We start from the raw sequence: 16,576 nt of genomic DNA on the forward strand, positions 1-16,576 counted from the left end.
GCCCATTCTTGTCTAATCAATGCTTTGAGTTTGTCAGAATTTGTGGGTTTTTGTTTGTCCACCCGTCTCTTGAGGATTGACCATAAGTTCTCAATGGGATTAAGGTCTGGGGAGTTTCCTGGCCATGGACCCAAAATTTTGATGTTTTGATCCCTGAGCCACTTAGTTATCACTTTTGCCTTATGGCAAGGTGCTCCATCATGCTGGAAGAGGCATTGTTCATTGCCAAACTGTTCTTGGATGGTTGGGAGAATCTTCTCTTGGAGGATGTTTTGGTACCATTCTTTATTCATGACTGTGTTCTTAGGCAAAATTGTGAGTGAGCCCACTCCCACCAGTGCAGATCTTGCTCAGGAATGGCAGCAGGCAGGTGTCAGTGCATCTGCACGCACAGTGAAACGATTTGGAGGATGGCCTGGTATCACACTTATGAAATGCTTGCAATTTTACTTCAGTATACTATAGCAACATCTGACAACAAGGTCTAAAAGTACTGAAGCAGCAAACTTTTGGAAAACAATATTTGTGTCATTCTCAAAACTTTTGGCCATGACTGTAGGCTCACTGGCACAAATCATGTGAGTATATTGCACTTCATGAATGAGGCACAGTGTGACGCAGCCATTTTGTAGACTGAGCCAGCATTTAGCCAGTTGGTTAATCTTTAGGCTCTGTGGTGACTGATTTTGGTCCATCTAAAAAAATGGCTGCTTCCACAGTGTGTACAGTATGGGGAATGTATTCACTTTTGGTGTACCGTTTTATAGTGGAATTATTTTCTGACTAAAATTGCCGTCCTCTCTCCTGCAGGATTTTAACATGTCGGCGGATCGAGTGGTGATGCTTCCGGCATAGGAACCACGGTGACCTTGGGATAGCCCAATTCTGAGAGAATGCTGGGATTCTGCAGGGGGAGAAGGAAGTTCCTGGCAGCCTCTCTCACACTCCTTTTCGTTCCAGCGGTCACTTGGATTTATCTCTTCACTGGAAACTTTGACGGTATGTAGTGAATTTGAATGTGACGTGAGTACTCCCAAGTCAAAATGTCCTCCGCCTTATCAGTGAGACATTTTTTACCACTCCAGTATGAGATAGTGTCTCAGGAATATCGGACATACCTCATAAATAATGGGAAAGTCCCTCAGTGATGTCCTTTGACCTTTGCTACAGTCTCCTAAATATTGGTTCGACCCACAAAATGGCTGCCTCCATCGTGTACAGGTGTTGGATTAATTTATTCATTTCTGTGGTATATTTCTATGGTACGGGGTCAGGAAATTACTGTGATAATATTAATATTCTTCCAGTGAACTTAGATTAATTAATTATCAATTGGATTATATCACATAATATGCATGCATCTCCATTAGTTGTGGGTTGGTGCTGATGACAATGGGAAGTTGTAATTTTATCTCCTCCTCCTAAAACTTTAATCAGGTATTTGAAAAGTTGCTTTATCTCCCATATTTGTGGTGAAACTGTCTCCAAAGTGTATTTTCTTGACTGCAATAATGCAAAATGACTGGATAATCTTGACATTATCCATATTCTGGCTTTATCTATAAAATATGTACATTCCTATATGCTGTGTAACAAGAAGACATGACACCGGAAGAGAGGTTCTGGTGCTGTTCACCAATCGCCCCTTTTAGAAACAAAAGCCCACATGTCGCCATGGTCCATCAACAATGGGGGCATAGTCAGTGCAAGTAGGGGGTTTGGCCAACGTGTGTGGAGATTTACAAGCACTAGGCCTCACTCCAGTCACCTCCCCTTACAAATTCTTCAGACATTGCAAAAAACAGATATGGGGAATTAGTTACAGCTATATGAATACCAAACCAGCACTGGCAAACAATTAAGAACTTAAAGAAATACATTTATCAGATAGTAGCAGCGGCAGGTAAAGCAACATCTACCTGCATCTGATCACATGATGCTACAAGAAACTGATAGGTGGAGAGCTGGCAGCATGGTGATGATGTCACTGCAGCTCCACCATCCGAGCCTATCAATGACCGGGAGCTGCAGCGCCAGCATCATGTTATCAGATACAGGGAGGGACCAGGTGGGGTTGGAGCTGAACCGTGTCACCCTTAGCTTCACACTCTCCTTTATTCTCCACATTCAGAAAATCTCTTGTCATGTTTCTTCCACCTGCACAAGATCTCCAAAATAGATCCTTTCCCCACACAAGACCCCACCAATCTGTTGGTCAACACTCTTATAATTTCTCGCCTTGACTGTCTGACCTGCCAATGACAATATGGTAAGACTGCCCTCTTGCAATCAGTTATGTATGCTGTTTTAGGACTCCTCTACATGCTCTGTCCTTCCTCATCTGCTGACTCTCTCTCTAAACCCGTCAATTGGCTTTCCATAAATATCAGAATAGAATTCAAAGTTCACCTCTAGCACACAAGTCCATTCATATCTCCTGTACCACCAACCTCACACATAAATATTTTCTCAGCTGCCCTCTGCAGTCCTCTAGAGACCGTTTATTGTCTGCCCCTCATAAGCCATCCCATAGTCATCTCCAAGACATCTCCAGGTAGCTCCCCTTTTATGGATCTCTCTACCCTCCCTATCACGCTATTGTCAACCTTCAAAAGCTTCAAAACGGACCCTCAAGATCATTTCTTAATAGAAGACCTCTCCCTCTTTCCTACAGTCACTGTTCTTACACCAACCCTGACCTAAAGTAGCCACTCACATTTACCCCATCACCAGCTACACTTGTTATTCCACTAATTTATGAACTGTTCCCTAGAGTGTAAGCTCATTTAGCCAGAGCCATCTTTACCTTCTGTCTCATGTCATTGTAGGTAATTTCTATCATGATCCCCTGAACGTACAGCCCTACATAATAATATGTTGGAACTCTTAAATAAAGAATAATAATAATAATATATCCGACGGCAGTATTTTTGTAAAAATTATTATGGTGTCCGCGTGTTTCTGGGCGAGGAAGTTGAGTCTACTTTTGATCCCATTATCAGAGACTCGCAGATTGTTTTCCTGGGTGTTTCATATTGTTCCATTCCTGCGGATCGATCAGAGGTTTTTCATTTTGACTTCCACGACAAACGGCGGATTCAGATCTAGAAAGAGAATGTAAAAAAAAAAAAGGCGTATTGGGAATGAAAGCAAAGTCTGATAGGTTTGGGAAATAAGGATAAGGTGATAAGGGGCATAATTAGGGTTGCACAGAGGATTTCTCCTTATCTGTCCCCGACTTCTGTTGATATTCTGCTGAGGTTCCTTTTACATACAGTCATAAGAGGTTGGAGGCATTTTTCTTAAACACTGTCTGCATTGTTGACTGAGTGGATGTTTAATGCCTTGTTGCCATTGCTTCTTATGCTGTACGAGAAAGAAACAATAGTATAGAAATTTTGTCCGTAGGGCGTAAAAAATGTCTGAATTTTAATAGAGGGGGAGAAAAACCACATATCCATGCCTCCTGAAGGGCTGTTTCTATCTATATTACTGTCGCTTGTTCCTCTCTTTCATTTCTTTTTTTTCTTTTACGTGATTTAACCACAAATTCTTATCTTGTAAGAGGCGATTGTCTCCTGGGTTAGGAAAGAGGTAGCTTGAAGATCAGACACACACATCAGAAAAGCTAATATCTGCGTTATCTCTCATTTAGATGGGTAAAAGGATTATCATTAAGCATAAGGTCATTTTTAGGGGCGGCCCGCTGAGTAATAATTATATGTGTGTGTTGCATGTAGCAATTCTAATTACACCGCTATATCAGCTATTTTTTTTGTTGTTTTGTTTTTGTAAAGCAAGCGTTGCTGGATAGCAACATTCAGAATAGGTGGGGGAGACACACTAATTATTGCCTTGATGTAATGTTATCGTGTCAGCCTATAATCTTGCTTGTCCTCCAGCAAAAGACCAAGGTGGGGGGGAGTCCACCCTCTGGGACCTCCTCATCTGCAGCAAGAACCATTTGCTTGTACCCTGCTGTCATTATGAGCTTGGTTACTGCAACATTCAATTAAGTCTGTACTTAGATGTAGGTTTTAATGGATAAAAGTACCATAATTTTATGAAACGTAGCAAAATAAACCCCTCAAACTAGTTCTATATGAAAATGGCTATTTAATCCATTAAGCCTATAAACGCTTTTTATGACTGTGTATGCATCATAATGGTTATTTAAGTATGTTATTTTAGTATGATATATTCAGCATAGTAAGTTAATTTGAGAAAATACAGATTTTAAAGCGAGGTTTATTAATTTCTGGGACATTTGCCATGAAGCCGGGCTTGGGGTAGGAACGGGTATCGCAACACTAGTAGTTTACAAGTTAATGGGGTGTGGAACCAAAAAGTACAGAACGGCCCAATGTGATTAATGTTATTTTTAGGTGCGTAGAACTAAAAATACAGCCCTGCACTCTGCCAAAAGTTTTAGAACACTCTTCAAGTGCATATTGGCAGGTGATGTAACAGGCATTGGTAAATTACAATGCAGCCTGTGTTTCAAGCAATTAAATATTTAGTTGTTTTTTGTTTTTTTTTACTTATCTTGCAGTACTAAGATGTTTAAAATAATCAATTACACTTTGTTATGAGTTCTAGAGGAGTTTTTTGTTTGTGTTGTTGGTTTTCAAAGCCCCTGTGACCTCCAGAAATCCTTTGTGATCCAGCTAGTAGGAACTCAAAGGCTTAGTTTTAGTAAAATTTGGCCATAGATTATTTTGCACAGAGAATATCTTCACTTTCCTCATACTAATAGTAGGTGCCACACTGTCTACCACGCAAAGATGAAATGATCTATCAGCCGTAGGTCCAATCGAACGGCGCCCCTTGTGGCCAGATTATGCTGGAGCATTGGAGAATAATTGCTTAGTAATATCTTTTGAACAACACATCTCTCAGACTTTATTTACCAGTATAGTAGGAAAAAACAAGCTGTGTGTACACTTTGTGCTGCTGTGAACATTACGGTGATCTTCTTAAAAAAACAGGTGAGCGAGAGAAGAAGATGAAATAAAATGAGGTCATCTGACCCTATTCACACACCTCGTAAAGATTCCTATTGTTAGGAACTTACAAGATGATGTAGTAAAACAATATGAAGTTTATTGCAATTCATCGCATATAAATCTAATTAACTTTGTGGCAATGTAGGAATATAAAACTGTCTCTGTGGGAATGCAGGTATATAACAGTATTTGTGGGAATACAAGAATGTAAAACAATCTTTGTGGCAATGCAGGAATGTAACACAGTGTTTGTGGCAATGCAAGAATGTAACACAGTCTTTGTGGCAATGCAGGAATGAAACACTGTCTTTGTGGCAAATGCTTTAATACACCACTGTCTTTGTGGCAATGCAGGAATGTAACATTGTCTTTGTGGCAATGCAGGAATGTAACACAGTCCTTGTGGCAATGTTGGAATGTAACAGTCTTTACTGTGAATGCCCAGCAGAGTGAGCAATTATAATTACTGCAGTCCATGCCTGGGGTTACTGTGTAGAGCTGTATGAATAAGGAACCAGGAGACAATAAGTTGCAAAGCCAAGTATCAGGAACCAGGAGACAATAAGTTTCAAAGCCGGGTATCAGGAAGTAGAAGACAATAATTTGCAATACCAAGCATCAGGAACCAGGAGACTGCTGAATGCAGAGCCAGGAACTACTTGATGCAAAGTCAAAAGCAAACAGGACACAGATACAGGAACCAGGATGCTAGTGTGTAACACTATCACTGGCAATGAGTGCAGGATAGATGAGAGCTTATAAAGTGAAGCCTTCTAATCAGCTCAGAGTGAAGGTTGGAAGAGCAGGGAGAATGTACCAGTGTAAGTAGTATAGATGGGAGAAGGGGAGGCTCTAGTAAATAGTTGGACTTTTACTAGAACTGCAGCATTGCCTGTTTTCATAGATTATTTACAATTTTTGTTCCCTAACTACTTAGCCTTATTGTTGCCCTATCTACTTAACCATATTACAACACTACGTAACACATCCTGATATAGTACAGTATTTTTTTTTATCATTTATATTTTGACACATCTTCCCTATTTTAATTTGCTCTAATGGAGTTATGCAGAAATGAACACTGAGCTCTGTTGTATTACAATAGATTTGTAGATTATTATTTTTTTTCCCATTTAACAAATTGCCTTTATCTTCACAGTCTTACCCTTGACGAAACCTTTGTGAATCATTTAAAATATCAATTCTGAATGTTGTATTTTTGTCATATTTCTATTAGCTGCCGTATGGAAGGGGCCTGGGGCCACTTAAAATTATATATAAAATTTCTGAGATTAAAAGAAGGCTTAACGCTGTAAGAGATAAAAAAGAGTCAAAGTTCTAACTTTTTATCTTAGAATTGTGACTTTTAAAATCGCAATTCTGTCTTTTTAATCGATGGGAGTACAGGAGAGTCATGTGATCACCGAAAAAAAAAGATTCTGAAATTTAAAATCAGAGTCATGTATTATTATTTTTTTTAGGTCTCCGTACAGTAGATCCCTCTATTAGTCCAATATATATAACTTTCACTAGTAGTGGCACAGATTGTGACAGTAATTGATGACTAATAATGTTGGGTTACCTTTTCAAAACCACCTTTTATTTTATTCTTTACCATCATAAGTGTCAAAATAGACATTCAAAGAATTATTACATCAATTAGTCCAATTTTTTTTAAAAAAAAACTTAGCGACTTCCATAAAACACAATTTTCATTAGCACTATATAGGTGTAAAAAAACATGAAATTCATTGTGATCTTAAAAGGTATGTTTATTAAAACACACTGATTGGAGCAAAACACATTAGGACCTGAATACTAACGTAAATATGGATTGAAGAACGGATATATGACGCTACATCATCCATATTTGCCTTGATACATCGGAAAAATGGTTTGCTGCATTAATCACTAGTTAGTTTGTCCACAATCTCTTATTAAAGCCTTTTTTTATATTTCATTGTGAAGCCACAATATTCCATTTACTTGTATTAGGTGTCAGTTACTTTCCAACTCTCAGTCCTGGTAGCAGCTGACTGCTGCTACTCGGAATTGTTAAGTGATTGACAGGTCGTCATGGAATGGAAACGATTGTGGGAAACCTGCTGCATTGTAAAGGGAAGTTTCCCTTTACAATGCAGCGCCGCTTGAAATTTAATCGCCGAACCCGCTGAACACGCGGGTGTTGAAGAACCCGCATGTTCATACATTTACCCCCTGGTATCAATGTGCAGTGGGGGAAATTTGATGCATTTCATGAATTTTCAGTCTGAATTTGGGTAAAATAGAGTTTTTGGAATACTGTGAATTATAGTTTATACCTCATACAGAAAAGAAGTGGCACTGTGCAGTCGTCCCTGCTTATGGAATGAAAGCAGATATTGAGAATTGCCAGCATAAAAAAAAAAAAAGTAAAGTTGCACTGTGCCGTTGGCCATACTTACGGAATAGAAAATAGAATTAAAGCCAGCTTACAGAGCAACAGAAGTAGTACTGTGTACCTTCATCTGCGTACAGCACAGATACTAAGAATTACACCATACATAAATGAAGAGTCAAATGGTATAATGCACTTGGCCATACATACAAAGTATCTACAGATCCCGAAACTTACATCGAACAAGAGAAGTAGTACTGTGCACATGTTCTTACACAAGGAATAAGAACAGACAGGGCCATATTTTCCATTGGGCATGATGGGCAGGTGCCCGGGGGCCCGACGGGCAAGGGGGCCCCATAAGTAGGGCTCTAAATTACAATCCTGCAAAAGAAAAAAACCTGCAAAAAAAACATTCAAGGGTCACTGAGCAAGTACATCTATCTATCACTATCTCTATATATCTATATATGTATCTCTATACATATATATCTATATATATATATATATATATATATATATATATATATATATATATATATATATATATATATCTATGTATGTAGGGGCCCCGGTGCACTGCTTTTCCCGGGGGCCCATAATGTTGTTAAGATGACCCTGAGAACAGATACTGACAATTACAACCAGCATGCAGGAGAAGGGAAGTGGTGCTGTGCACTTGGCTGTACGTACAAATATGTAGAGACGCTGAGACATACATTCAGTATAGATAATATTTTCTTCAATAATTTGGCTGCCTAATCCTAGTGACATTGTCTGAACATGAGAGGAGGCAGACTCAGCAAGCATTCTACTTGTATAAAAATAATGATAGCAGCCTCTGTCACTGTGGCTTTGAGAGAAGGGGTGAAACATATCATCAATAAAGGTTTCTAGCCTTAATACATTGTAAATACACACATGTTTGATTTAAATTGGCTGTGACAGGTCCACTATATTGTATTGTGACATAAGCTTGCACTCCATTTGCGGGCTCTAGTTCCAGCCACGGCTTGCAGATTATTGACTGAAGTCCCTGCTGGCATTGTGTACCTGCTCTGTGTGGTCTCATCTAACAGACTGACACTGTACATTTCTTCACCCCGGGTCTCTGCGGCTGGTACACAATCCTACTTGACTGTTATTGGCTCCAGCAGATGTTTCCAACTGCACAGAATTACTCTCGCAGAATGTTTTAGGAGGTGGATGAATGGTTTAGAAGGGGGACACTTTTCTATACAGACTCCACATCTCTCCAAGGAATAGCTGGGAATAACTCTTTCTATCTCTTTTAAGTGCAAGTCTCGAAAGCGATGAGTTTTCTAACTCTATACAGTATTGTACTGTGATTTTAATGAATCTTTTCATAAATAAATATATTCCTAAGGAGAAATAAGGAGACAGTCTAAGCTCTGTAGTTTGTAAACTTATGCAGTCGTACCGCAGCTAAGAAAGTACAGGTCGGAGCCGAGGGTTCTTTTAACGCAAGGTTAAACGGAGATAAGAGGAAAGTTTACGTCATCTTAAAATACAATCTGCTGCCTCAGTCAAACTGCATCCATACAGACATACTATCATTAATTCATGTCTATTTTTTAAGAGCTTGAAAAAAAACACTTTTATTTCTACAAAATTTTTCTTTTAAAAGTTTTTTGCTGTTGTCTACATAAGTTCCAGGAATGCATTTTAAATTAAAATGCTTGGTAACGTCTGTGTGGTTTTTTTTTTCCTTGCGATTATTACAAATTAACTGCATATAAGTGCGTGGAGAATTATAAATTCTGCATTTGCGTGCCTTGAGGCCAGCACTCAACCTCAAGAAAAATAAACTTTTATATGCCTATAGCTGAGTTCACACCTATGCAATCTTACTACAGATGCAATTTCTGTAACAATTGCACTTAAATTCCCAATGATCATGCAGATTCATGCGTACACCATACTTGCCTACTATCGGCAAGGGTAGTCTGGGAGAAGGGCGTGACTAGAGGGCGAGAGGGGGGCGGGGTAGGGCCAAACGCATCATTTTGGCCCTGCCCCACAAGGAAAATGTCGAAGGGGGGGTGGAAATGACGTGATTCACCACGAATCACATCATTTAGGCTAGGCAGTTGCGAGATGCGGGAGACTTGCCTGCTCTCCCGGGAGTCCGTGAGACCGACCCGAATTTCGGGAGTCTCCCGGACATTCCGGGAGAGTTGGCAAGTATGGCGTACACACCTACACAATTCATTCATCTCTCATAACCATCTGCTGAAAAGATCCTGACTCTGTACACACTACAGATATCTGCCTATGCTGCTGGCCGTGACACAATTCCACATTCGCCCGACATCGTTCCATCGTTGATTAGGAAGTTTAGAGAACCAAATTAAACAAGACGATGTGCTTTGGTGCGATAAAACATGATCATGGGAGCGTACACAGTCTTGCACTATCTGACCAAACAGTCATGTGATCTTATCACGATAATTGAAGCTTTACTTGTTCCTCGGCACATCCAATAATGCTCCGATCCATTTGGTTTTTGACTGACAAACTGAGACAGCTCTCTATGCTTTGAAATTTCTCCCAGCTGCCAGTCTTGGAGAGTTCGCAGCGGGGGAGAGTAGATTTCTATCCTATTAGTTATACGGATGGGTGTTCAGGCTGATGTTTTGCATTAATATGGTTAGGATGCTTAATCTATCCCTCTCTCACTTGCATAGAAAATGACTGTCCTTGGCTCCTAGTTTTCATTGCGTATTGAATGCGATAATCGTAATTTATCTCCACGCAGTGCATCAGTTATCTCATCAGGCTCCAGAACCTCATAATTGTGTGGTTAGTAAGTGATGTCACTGACATAGCTCCTAACACAGGGGCAAACACAGGATTTGTAGAGGGGGGTTTCCACACCACGCCACCAGTGGGCGTGACCAGCATGTATGGGGGCGTGGTTATAATATTAGACAGTGCTTGGCTGCTCTCCAACTCTACCTATCCCCATAATATACATGGGCAATGCTGCATGCACTACTGTAAGGTGCAGGCAGCTCTCTCTTTTCGAGCAAAACCGTGTGAAGCGGGGGCAGGGTTCAGCCACCTGAATTATACAGTGCGCCAGGCTTGGCGGGGGATTTCCAGGCACTAGGACACCCCCCCTCCTCGGTTTGCCTATGAAACACGTCTACCAACTGTCCCCGATTCTAGGTCTAGGAAACTGTCCCGCTATTTTGACAGTCAGGACTTTTCTCCCAACCATTGGGAGGTGTTTCCCACTCTCCACAGTATGGAGGGTTGTTTTAAGGGGAGGGAAAGTATAGGGGGGCTAATGCTTCAGAACCATGATTTCTCCATATATCCAACATGATATGGCCACGCCCCCTGCATCATGTGACTGCACCGCCATTTTGAAGGCAAAACACCACAGAGAGGTGATGCTCACTCCCTGTCTTGACGGATAAACTTAAAATATTGGTGGGGGGGTCTGCTAATCGGCGCTCAATGTAGACAAACCACAGCAATTTCGGGCAAAACCATTCCCAGTTTACAGCAGGATATGCGTCTTTTTAACCACTGGATTTCCAAGTGAATTGATTGTCTGGATTCTCATGAATATTGGCCCAACCTACAAAATGGCTGCCTCCACCGTGTGCAGACATCAGGTCAATTTTAACGTTGAGCATGCATTGACTAGCTACACCTAAAATCTGCCTTTTAATAATGTATGTATAATTTGTTCATGTGAAGACAGCACTGTACACAGCGATCTACCAGATTACAAGATATAGACAACGGGGAAAAGTACATAAAGGTATTGGACAGTATCAATAGGACATTGGAGTTTTCTCCCCCGAAGAGCTTGCAATCTAAATGGTAGATAGGAGAAGATACACTTTGGTAAGGTGGAAGTACAATGCTGAAGACAAGTGCATGTAGGGGATTATTCATTTGATGGATTTGCCTCAGCTCCCAAACACAATTTAGTTAAAAGGGTCTATGACACCAGGCCCTGTAGCTTCCTAATAATCAATATTTTTTTGTTGTTATCCTACCAGAATAGAACATTTTCTGTTTCGCTATGGGGGGGGGGAAATGCTTGGGTCAGCAATTCCCCTGTGTTCCTCTTGCCGTCACATGTTAGGGATAGCAACACGTGACGTCCTCCGTGTGTGTCAATCACAAGAAGCGTTACACTTTGTAGGTCTTCAGCGAGAAACCTGTGAATTCCCCACAGACCCAATTATATCCTCCCTATTAAACCCGAATACACGGTGGGCACATTTGTCATGTTATAATATTAATGCACATGAATTCCGTGCCGTTTCGTAAGCAGCTGGAACGCAGCCTCCTCTCCAAATCTCAGCGCATTGCTGCTAAATAGAAAATATCAGGTTTGTTTGAAAAGATAGTGACTGGTGCTGACACGACTCCATTAATTGCGGTTATGTTCACCGATAAAATAACATGATATAATAAAAGTAACATCTAAACACCATGGTGGCTACTGGATTGTAGCAACTATCATTCTGTATTGCGACATATGGCAGCGACATATCACAGGGACATATTGCTGCGATATGAAATGTAGTACTGCTGCTGTTTACCAAAATGACGCGATTCACCGCGAATCACGTCATTTTAGCCCAGCAATTGCGGGATGCGGGAGACTTGCCAGCTCTCCCGGGAGTCCGTGAGACCGACCCGAATATGTCGGGAGTCTCCCGGACATTCCGGGAGAGTTGGCAAGTATGCAGTAACCAGCGGAAAATAGGTTATGGCATGAGCTGTTGTTTCCTGGATTTTTGGCTCATGGCAGCTTCATAAATAGACCCTCAAGTATTGCAGAGAGAGATACAGATATATCTACGAACTCATAGATCAGAGATACTATTTAACAAAATTAATTTAGTGTGTTTATACATTTTGTCAGCAGGGAGCCGAGAGGGGGGAAGTCGCACATAGTACCGGGCTCTGGACCTGCTTCTGGGACACGGCAGTAGCGGATTACAATGGGGCGGATGAGGCAGCCACCCACGGCCCTGCCCTTGAGATGTGCCCTGTTGGAATGTAGGCTGGGTGGGAAACACGGAGAGGAGACTGCTCGGACCCAGGGGTGCCAAGAGAGGGGGTGGGGGTAGCAAGTACCCAGGCCTGCCTGTGAAGTGGGAGAAGCCATCAGCCTGGTGTTGCCACTTCCCCTTCCGCTGCTATGGAAGGGGCCGCAAGGAGTTGCTGTTATTCCTCTTGGCACCCCTTCTCGGACTATTAACTTCCTATTGGTCAGTGTGTTCACACCCCCTAGGTTGTGCAGCATCGGTACGGCTATGGAGGTAGCTCTTCTTGGCGGCCTATTGTCAGACAGTGAGAGGAGGTCAAGAAAAAGACTTGGAAGGCCCTACATGGCCCATGGCCGACATTTTGGATAACACTGCCATTGGCCTTTGGAAATGTGGTTGGTATATACCAGCCACTGACTGCTTCCCCACCTCATCTCAGCCCCGGTATGAGGCGGCTGTGGACAAAATGCATCATTTGGATATGAAGTCAAAGTCAGATACATAGATGAGCTACAAAATTATGGCACACTAGCCCTGTCTTGTCCTCCACACCTAACCCTTCCCCCAAAACACTAGAGAGTACTAGACAATTACTTCAAACTTTCAATGTCTCGTCATGTCATCCGTGACAGCTGCTGCTGTTTATAACAAAAGTACAGCCCGAGCCTGTTCTATTCGAAGAAATAATGGTAACATTCCGGCAATTCACGCTGATTTATCCCTCCGCAGACATGTTCACCGAGGCTCTGCCGCGCTTCCTATGTACAGAACACTGATTATACGGCGGAGCATGCAAACCTCCGGTCAGGACTGACTGGGGCTGACAGCCGTGTTACAGAGCTTACACCTCAGCGATTCCATATTAATAGCATAGATTAAGCGCTCTCCGCTCGTCAGAGAAAAGATATTAATCTTCATCAGGACGGATGAAGAGTTTAATTTTCCGCTCATCTCTCCGGCTAAGCCGCGGTAGCTGTCGGCAGGAGGCCGGTTAATCTGTCGCTGCAGACACAGTGCCAAGCAGCCTGCTCTGTCCTTACTTAGCTGCATTGAAACAGATCTCTGCCATTGGGGGTGGGGGACTGAGCGTGGCAGGACGTGATTGAATGACTGACATTGAAGGAATAATGTTATTTGTTTGTGCGGTATTAGTATGCATGCAGTTTATTAAACTCATGTCTCTTCCCACAACGCAGAGCTGAATGTTGTACTGCAAGAATACAAGGCACATAATGCTGCTTTTAGGGCTCTACTTATCAAAGGGACAAAAGCCCTAAATCCTGCAATACTGGAGTCTCAGGATGTCGTTGGCAGTGGAAAAAATGCTTTATTAAATTATTTTTTTTTTTAAAAAATACCCTTTTTTTTAGCAAAGTTTATTTATTTTTAGTTTTTTTATTTCATAACTTTATTTATTATTTTTAATGCAATCTGGAACTGGAAGTTCAAGTCCGCACTTCTAGTGGTCATGTGCGAGCCGGGATTCTGGCTCACGTATGCGCAAAGGCTCCCTACTCTGGCCTGGCAAGTGGTAAGAGCATAGTTGCCTACTCTCTCAGAATGTCCGGGAGACTGCCACATTTTTGGGAGTAGATTTGCAGAAAAATATTGGCGTTGTAATCGGTTGCATCGTTATGTCACAAAACATCCGCCCGCCATTTTTAGCAACGCGTTACCATTGTCCTCTGGAAAATGGGACAGTTGGCAATACACCTGTGCTCCTGCTGGTTGCTCTGGAAACTGTGACAGTTAGTGAACTTTCCCTGTGCACCTACTGGGTGACCTGCAACATGTTACCTGCTGGGAGGTCTGGAAACTGTGACAGTTATTTACAGCCCTGCTGGGTGACCTTGGCCATGTGACCTGCTGAGTGGTCTGAAAATTGTGACAGTTATTTGCAGCCACATATATCAGCGTGTCTTGTGGGGACCATACCTAGAAATGTAACTTTGATGGAAGAAGCGATACATATATTGTAGTGCACAAAGAAATTATTTAGTACCTTTAATATAGTGAATGATAATATGGGGCCTGATTCATTAAGGATATTAACTTGAGAAACTTCTTATTTCAGTCTCCTGGACAAAACCATGTTACAATGCAAGGGGTGCAAAATAGATTTCTGTTTTGCACATAAGTTAAATACTGACATGTAGCACACAAATATCAACTTTAAATTTCAGTGTACAAATAAGCTATCAAGTATTTGTGTGCTACATGAAAAAAACAGCCAGTATTTAACTTATGTGCAAAACAGAATACTAATTTGCACCCCTTGCATTGTACCATGGTTTTGTCCAGGAGACTGGAATAAGAAGTCTCTCAAGTTAAGATCCTTAATGAATCAGGCCCATAGTTATTTATTTATTATATTCCGTTGTTAAAACTTCTACATGTAATGCAGTGTATAAAAAAGTTATTGAATTCTGTTAATAAAGTAATTTAGTCATTACATTTCAGTTTAATTTAAGAAGGTTACTGATGGGTTTCTCTAGTATAAATAAATGTTAATAATATAACTTAGGTCCTACATGAAAGTGTTTACTTATGTTCATATTTGCTTAATTTTACCCCTCTGGAGGGGAGGATCCTGAAGGGAAGGTGATGTGGGACCGAGGACGGGGTCAGGGATGCTGGGAATTAGGTCATTTTGGCCCAAAACGACACAAATCACGTCACAAAGGCCCCCATTCTGCCCACTTCATTTCTGCAGTTAGAAATAGTTAAAATGAAATAGAAAAAAAAAAAAACAAGGTTTTTTTCTAATTAGCATTAAAGTACTCTTTCGGCTGGGTGACCCAAGGGACTTGATTGCATAATACTAATTATAATGGGCATGGGCCCAGGGCGGGATGGAATGGTCTTTTATTAGACGATTTTGTGGAGCATATTCGGGCTGCTGCCTGTTAATTCCTTATGAAACAAGGGGAGGGGGGAGGGGGCTTGTTCAGCGCTCACGTTTCCAGCTTTACTCTTAAGGCCAGTATCACGCTGTTTGTAAAAGGCTAGTTTTGCAATGCATTTGCATTTTTAATCAAATCTCGCTTTGAATTTTCTCTTTAAATAATTAAAAGAATGTCTTGCCTACGTCCTCCAAGCCACAGGAAATGGTGAGTTTCTGGGAAGGTTTATACTTATAGCCGTCCAGCATATGCGGGGACCTGTCTGGGTTAAATGGCCATTTTTGCAAAGTTATGTGGTTATTTTTAGGGTAAAGCACAACTTTTTGGGGGGAATATTTGATGGATACTAGTCTAAATATTAGTGAGTAAGTAAGATGCGCAGGAAATTGTCCACAAACTAAAAACTAAAAAGATGATGTTAATCTGTATCTGATTATTGGTAATACTTGCTATTTATATACGTTGCTTTTTCCATAACAGCATTTTGCACATAGGGATAATTTGATAAAACGGTGTGATGTGCTCATATGTGTTGTTACCCATAGCAACCAGTGTGTTGTTACCCATAGCAACCAGTGTGTTGTTGCCCACAGCAACCAATCCCTGTGTTTTGTACCCATAGCATTCAGAGTGTTGTCAACCATAGCAACCAATCAGATTGTGTTTATAATTTCTCCAGGGCAGTTTAGAAGATAAAGGCAAACATCTGAAAGGTGAATGCAAAATAAATGGGGGACATGGCACCGTTTTGCTCATCCATCTGCCTCCCCTATACCTAGGCGCAGTAGTGTCCTAATTCATTGGTGGGCTAGCCATGGTAGAAGTGGGGTGGATTATAATATTTCTTTCAGCAGTAACAGATCAGCTGAGATGACGGTAAGATGAGGCAGCACGTTTCACATCTTCATTATGCTCCAAGTGCAGCTTTTATGGAGGTGACTGCTCTAACGTCTCTTCTCAGCTCACCTGTCTACAACCTCCATTTCTACAGTAATTCACTAATATACCTAGAATGTAACCCATGATGCATTGCTGATTGCAGCCAGAACGGAGCTTGAGCCAATCAGGAGTGCTGCTCCTCCATGTTAGTGATAGGTAGGGGCAGGTATGGAGTGCCTTGACATCAGCCAATGAGGAAGGGGGTGTTTATTTGAAATTCCTCGAGCAGTCGGTGCTCAGTGCAGTCACAACACAAGGTCTATACAAACACAAAACTGTTACTCATGCAATGCGTTAGGTGCCTACAAA

The 16,576-nt window shown here is 41.4% G+C and overlaps 1 protein-coding gene across 2 annotated transcripts in view; it reads left to right on the top strand.

Annotated features, from left to right (window-relative positions):
• Positions 1-16,576, top strand: part of LARGE1 (LARGE xylosyl- and glucuronyltransferase 1) — a 325,519-nt gene that overhangs the window by 73,914 nt on the left and 235,029 nt on the right. For both annotated transcript variants that reach the window (XM_075210435.1, XM_075210436.1), the window contains exon 2: positions 811-999. In XM_075210435.1, coding sequence (XP_075066536.1) covers positions 894-999 — 106 coding nt within the window. In that variant the 5' untranslated portion in view covers positions 811-893. The remainder of the gene's footprint in view (positions 1-810; positions 1,000-16,576) is intronic.

This window comes from Mixophyes fleayi, chromosome 4 (genome assembly GCF_038048845.1).
Source record: "Mixophyes fleayi isolate aMixFle1 chromosome 4, aMixFle1.hap1, whole genome shotgun sequence".
NCBI lineage: Eukaryota > Metazoa > Chordata > Amphibia > Anura > Limnodynastidae > Mixophyes > Mixophyes fleayi.